Source organism: Metarhizium album, assembly GCF_000804445.1.
Source record: "Metarhizium album ARSEF 1941 chromosome Unknown scaffold_3, whole genome shotgun sequence".
Classification (NCBI taxonomy): Eukaryota; Fungi; Ascomycota; class Sordariomycetes; order Hypocreales; family Clavicipitaceae; genus Metarhizium; species Metarhizium album.
Window position 1 is genome coordinate 559,641 of NW_024467577.1, and position 6,647 is coordinate 566,287.

The window sequence follows — 6,647 nt, forward strand, 5'->3', positions numbered from 1 at the left end:
AAACCTGCGCCACCGGCCGTTAACGCTGTTTCCAAGAGTCGGTTGTGCGGCTCCGAGGCCAGCCAAAACTTGTTTCTGGCAACTGACAGGCTGGGATGTTGAACCAGGTGTTGAGCCAAGTGCGACCAGCCTCGCCTGAGACGTTGGCCTGGTCCTCCGTACTTGGCGTCCCTGTCCCAAATCTCCGTCTCCGTTAGGACCAACTTAGCGTACGGAGAAGACCTTCGTAGCCGATGAATCGGGACTCCGTCCCATGTCCAGCTCAACGTCGTACCCACCCTTGTGCGCTGCGTCCCGTCCCCTAGGGCCGGGTCGATGTATTTGGACAACCCCAGTGCATCCCGCATCTCTCCATAGCGATCCACATGTCGTGTAGTAGCTATTAAGCCATCCGTGGCTAGGGATTCCTTGGAATGCTTGCCAGTAACATGAGCAACTCCAGCCGCTCGAGGGGACGCCACAAGTCGTCTTAACCGAGCGGTGTCCAGTTTAGCTAGTTGAGGCCAATGAGACGGGACATCTCATACAAACAACGGACGCCGAGTTCCTCACGTCGCGTCCATTTACCGTTTCGTTTGCGGCCCGGGGCTCAGTCTTCCGTCTCGATAACTTCCCTCTGTTATCGAATCCCAAATATGATTTGTTTTTTTTTGGTTTTTTTTGTTTTAAGACGGTGAATCAAAGGCTGAGAACATCGTGATGCTCGAAGCAGCTCATCGGTAGTTACCCGCAGCCACAATATGACTGGGTACCTGTCGCTTGCCACACATATGCGTGCACCCGTCAAATTCCTCGACTGCTGGGCAAGTAAGTTGAAATAAAAATCTGTCTTCTGAGGGAGAAGTAAGTGAGCCAAGGAAAACGGGGCGTACAAACCCGTATGATCCTGTCTGTACTCATGCTCATGCCCATGCAAATATGTAGACATATACATACCTTCATGCATATACACACACGTATATATAGATGTCCGTTTGGCGCTTTGGATTTGCGAGACTCGATGTTGTCAATGTCATTGAGACTGTCTCCTGTTTCTTCTTCCAAATTCGCTATCCATTGACGCATCTTCGCAAAGTCTAATCCACGGGCTGTACATTTTCGAACAGGTACAACGAAGGCGTCCTATAACACATCTGATATAACTTGGTAATCGTCTTCTTAGTCTCGTCGAAGAAAGTACCAATGGCTCCCGAAGCGAACGGACCGGTCGTTGGATCGCGGATCACCCCCATCCACGATGTTGCCTTTCCAGCTGCGTTGGCTCACGTGGTAGGACTTCCAAATGGATTTCCTGTTATGCTTGATTCGCCCTTGGTATGGTCAGGAAGGCAGTTCAGAAAGGATTCAGACTATATATTTCGTCTGAAAGAGTCACATTTGTGTGAGATTGATCATGCTCTCCAGGAGTTCAAGAGTAAGCGGGGAGAAGCTATCCTTTAGCAGAAAGAGAAAAAAAAGACATCGTGACGACTGACAAGCGATGGGCAGAACTTGGCTTGGACGGAGACTTGGTTTCGACTCAAAATTTTGCCCTGCCCACTCTCGGTCCGAAGCTCTTTGATCTGCGACGGGATATATATCGTGGAAAGGGGTTCGGTCTCGTCCGCGGTATAGATCCTCGGAGATATTCGGTTGAAGATTTGACCATCATCTACCTGGGTATCCAGTGCTACATAGCCAATCTTCAGGGAAGACAAGACAAGAAGGGAAACATGCTCGGTGAGTAGATTACCCCCCCCGTCGAGGAATCGTTGGCAGTAGTGCTCAGACTTTTCCACAAGTCCACATCATAGCGGACGATTCAACCAAAATGAGAGCCGAGCATCATCGCCATTCGACTGCACCGATTGTAAGTTCAATGAGTCCTTGGCTGCCTCTTGGGCAAGCCTTATTGACTTAACTCGGCCCTAGACATTTCATAACGAAGAGGCTGGAGATATCATTAGCTGGCTGACCAGAAGCACTGCGGCGTCTGGTGGGAAGTGTATCCTTGCTTCGTTTTATACCGTTTATAATGCGCTTGCAGCAACGCGCCCTGACTTGGTTCGTATTCTTGCACGTTCTGACTGGCCTTTCGCATTGTAAGTAGGAAACCGTCACAGGAGCCAACAGCAAGATACTGACAGCAAGCGATGATAGGCCACGATTTCAGTGCCGCCCTGTGCTATTCTACCATGATGGTAGGATCATTGCCAACTTTGGCAGAGCCGCCTTGTTGGGCAGCGCAAGCCACGTTCGATCAGACCGACTTCCCAAGCTAAACGATGTTCAAATTGAGGCTCTGGATGCCATTGAGACAATTGCAAAAGCAACGCAACTCGAAATTACTACGCAGGCCGGGGACATTCATTTTATTAACAACTTGGCCGTTCTTCATCGGCGCGAAGGATTTATCAACGGGAGCTCCGCCAGAGAGAAGCGTCATCTGGTACGAATGAGACTTCGTGATGCTGAGATGGGCTGGACTATCCCCGACGACCTGAAGGATGAATGGAAAAAGACCTTTGACCCGAAATTGAACCGTGTGTGGCATCTAGAGGCGATGCCTGACGGCTTCTTCCCTTTGCGATCGCAAGCAAACTGAAATGGTGTCGTTTGCGAAGACGCTGTTTGGCACGAACTTGCATCTTCTCCAATTCAGCCATCCAGCCATCTAGCCACGGGTATTGCGGAATACAGGCTGGCAATCGCAGACGTCAGGAGAGCCGATGAGCATTTGATTCCGGAACCGTGAATCCGGTTTCAAACTTGTTTTGATTGTGGACTTGCATCAAACTGGAGTAAAGCTGCATAAGCGTCTTGTTCAGTGTGTTTGTCTTGGGGCGTGCTGGTGTACCCAACAAGGTGTGTATTTTCTTTTGTCTTTGATTGCTACCAGGATATCGGGCCTAGACACTTTGTGTACATATTCTTATTGTACAGTGCGATAGAATTAGAACTGATCAACCTGGCAACAGGTAACTAAGATAGAATCAGTAAGGCGTCTGCCATAGAGAATAGACATTGTGTGTTTTTCAACCTCTGAGTCGATCTTGTTGTCACAATCTCAACTCCCGACCTAACGTGTATGTGTAGTGGTGCATGGACAAACCATAGCCTCGTGGTGGATAGCTCGAGACGTAGCCTTGACGAGTTTTTTGTATTCACATCTCATCCAGAATATCCCGCTGTTGTACTGCTCGTGTCTTGGATGAGTACAGAAATGTCATGTGACGGGGTATGCAGAGAACCCAGAATGCACAAGCAAAGGTAGCAAATCGTCTCAAGGACTGAGTATCCGTGGCATTAGTGGCTGCAATAGTGAAAACGAAGTGGTGCCACCAGGTGCTGTGTTTTGAGCACGTTCGGAAAACGGTTTATTAAATTCTGAAACGCTGTGTTAGCAAGACCAGGTTTGACCACATATTCAGAATTGTTTCAATTTGGCTGCCGTGGTTGCGCCAAAACATTTTGTTATTAGCTCACGATGCATGCAGCCTAGTCGCATTCTGAAGAGCTTCAAATATTGATCACTTCCTACACTGTGGAAGGAAATCGAATCAGCGGCTCTTGGAATTCGCAAAGCATCGAAAGAACTCAACCTAGGAGTAGATTACCAAAGAGTCGCCGTCTCAAGGCTTCATCTTCCTCGCTGCAGGATTCACTGGGATATTTCAGGGGCTGGGGGGCAAAACTCCGTAATTGGAGTCGGATGTCTTGCCGCGGGTGGCAGGACATGCTTGCTTTTCCCCCCGGTGCTGTGTGTGTCGTGCATCCACTTGCCACCAGCTGTCAGTAATGGCGGTGGGTGGCCAAACTCAGCCAACCCGTCTGCCAGGATCCCACTCCGCCGGAGACCATCCACGCAGCGTACTCCGTAGGCTTGCTGGTTCTTGTCGGTCGCGGAGAAGGCTCCAGGTCGCGCCTCGCACCGAAGCACGCCAAGTCGGCTCAGTCGAATCAAGTGCGGCTAGCGTTTGGCATGGGGCCGTAGGCACATACTACCCTTCACACAGGTCCATTCTCTCAGACGCACGCGTGCGTCAAACCAGGGGTCATCCCGCTCTTTCAACTTCGTGCAGGAACAACGGTAGAGTGGTAGAATGGCGTCCGCATCGCGGCCCAAACAGCCACTAGATGAATCAGCGAGGTACCGACCAGTGTATCAAGACGACGACCACGACGGTTCGGAGGATGGTGTTGGTCATGTCGGCCATGCCGTCGACGATGCCGGCGGGAATCTTGGTCAAGGCCAGGATGCTCGGGGGGCATTTCGGGGGGAAGATTTCCGCTCACGGCCTTCGCCGTCTGAAAACCGCTTTCGGGTCGCGACCTTCGTTCTTGCCACGCTGGTGGTTATTTTAGTTGGGGTCAACGCTTTCACGTCACTGCCCTTGGCCTTCAAGGGAAAGAACGACTCTTGTCCCTGCCGTTCGAGAGAGGTGCCCCAGTACTTCCAGACTTCACCCGAGTTATGGGCCGGCCCTACGCCGACAGGAAGGGCTGCTTTCATGGCACAGACGCGGACTTTTGACCCAACCGCGACCTATGTGCCGAATGAGCCATTGCAGACGTCAATCCCCATCGAGGGAATGGGCTTGGGCAATGAGAGCATCTTCAAGATGATGGGCTATCTGTCGCCCTATGCGCCTTCTCCAGGATTTGGCGTGGACGAATTTCCGCTACCTGCCGGGGCAGAGATTCTTCAAGTGCAGATGCTCTCTCGTCATGGATCGCGATATCCTACGACTGGGTCCGAGGTCGCCCAGCTTGGGCAGAAGATTGCCAACGCCTCAGAGACGTTCGACCCGAAAGGCGCTCTCTCCTTTCTCAGGGACTGGAAATACCAACTCGGGGCCGAAATTCTCGTGCCCAAGGGTCGCGAGGAGCTCTTTCAATCGGGTGAGAGGTTCACGGCGCCATCTCGAGCCGTACTGTGCGTCACGCTGACCTGATGTTACCCGACAGGCGTTCTGCACAGCTACATGTACGGCAGCCTGTATAACCCCAAGAGCAAGATCATCGTTCGCACGACTGTAGGTACTTGGCTGTCTCGTTGTATTCGTGATTCCTCGTGCTGATGGGTCTAGACCCAAGACAGAATGCTCAAGTCTGCGGAAAATTGGCTGGCTGGGTTTTTCGGACTGGAGTGGTGCGCTTTCTATTGCCAGTGCTGTTTGTTCACGAGTCTTGTTCTAATCTCGCCTAGGCCCAACAATGCCACCATCGAGGTCATCATAGAAGAAAATGGATTCAACAACTCGTTGGCCGGGTCTTTGAATTGCCCAAACAGCTACACCAAGTCTCCCGGAAACGAAGCTCGCAGCGCATGGACACACGAATACCTCAAAGATGGTAAGGCTTGCTCATCGACCAGTTATTGCCAGACATGCCGGCCTGACGCACCACATAGCCCAGAAACGATTCCAGACAATGACAGCAGGTTTTACATGGACTGTCGAAGACGTTTACGCTGCGCAGACCATGTGCCCGTATGAAACTGTTGCCTATGGTTTCAGCAAATTTTGCGACCTGTTTACGTACAAGGAGTGGCGATACTTTGGTTACTCTGTTGATCTTTTATTCTCGTCCGTCAGCGGATTCCACAGTCCGACTGGGGTATGTCCTGTTTTCCAGCGATTGACCGATACTTGAGCTTTGCTGACGAAAGGCGCAGAGAGCCATTGGCCTCGGATATCAACAAGAAACCATGGCACGACTTAAGAATCATACGCTGGGCTACTCTGGCTCGCAAATCAATGTCACACTGGACAGCAATACTGAGACGTTTCCCCTGAACCAGAGCCTGTACTTTGACTTTTCTCACGATACCAACATGGTGTCAATCTTGACAGCCTTTGGACTCGGGCAATTTGCCGAGGAGCTGCCTGCCAACAGCTATCCCGGAGATCACAACTTCACCGTCTCACACTTGACGCCGTTTGGAGCGCGACTCGACATGGAAGTCATCCAAACTCCCCAGCCGCTGTCACCAAATCGAGATGGCTATCTTCGGGGCGGGCAGACAAAGTATATCCACTTTGTCCTAAACCAGCGGACGCTACCGCTGGGCAAGAGCTTGCCCGAATGTGATGCCAGCAGGAGGGACGGGTGGTGCGAGCTGGATACCTTCATCAAAGTCCAAGACGACATGGCCGCCAGGGCCAACTTTGATCACGCTTGCTTTGGAGATTACCCTGCCGTAAAATATGGCGAGGTGACTGACGGTGTGCCGCCGTAATGTTGAACATGGCCTGGACCTTTTCCTGCATGAATGATTGGCCTAGTGATGGGCGCACTACTTTTCCCGGATGTCTTGGTCAGCTTGAAACGGTTTTTTTTTTTTTTGTTTAGGAAATAAGGAATTTTTCAATCATTTTTGTTATTCGAACGCCGCCTGGGCAGAACGAGCTTGTATTCCGCCATACAGAATAGTCACTTTTCAACCGGAACCATTGTAGACTCTTTGGAAACAGATCAAGTTTACCGTCCACGTTGTACCATGTGGAAAACGCTCTTGCCCGAGCTCATCTATAATGCCGGCGGTATGTGTCCTGCAGCCAAGAATGAAAAATCAACCCAAAACTCCGACGCCTGCTCTGCTATCCGACCCATACGCATATCGCCAAGAGTCCAAAGGCAAAAAAAAAAAAAAAAAAAAAACCACC

At 51.0% G+C, this 6,647-nt stretch overlaps 2 protein-coding genes across 2 annotated transcripts; both read left to right on the forward strand.

Moving 5' to 3' along the window:
• Positions 1-1,810: 1,810 nt before the first annotated feature.
• MAM_01932 (Taurine catabolism dioxygenase TauD/TfdA) lies at positions 1,811-2,584 on the forward strand (the record flags this gene model as incomplete). The annotated part of the gene is made up of 3 exons (XM_040820731.1): positions 1,811-1,849; positions 1,912-2,081; positions 2,140-2,584. 3 exons carry the CDS (start codon positions 1,811-1,813, stop codon positions 2,582-2,584), a joined length of 654 nt encoding a protein of 217 aa, XP_040681074.1.
• A 1,498-nt stretch (positions 2,585-4,082) lies between these two features.
• On the forward strand, positions 4,083-6,220 carry MAM_01933 (3-phytase A precursor; the record flags this gene model as incomplete). Its single annotated transcript, XM_040820732.1, has 6 exons — positions 4,083-4,881; positions 4,948-5,015; positions 5,070-5,131; positions 5,189-5,334; positions 5,393-5,598; positions 5,657-6,220. The coding sequence occupies 6 exons, from the start codon at positions 4,083-4,085 to the stop codon at positions 6,218-6,220; spliced, it is 1,845 nt and encodes a 614-aa protein (XP_040681075.1).
• Positions 6,221-6,647: the final 427 nt, after the last annotated feature.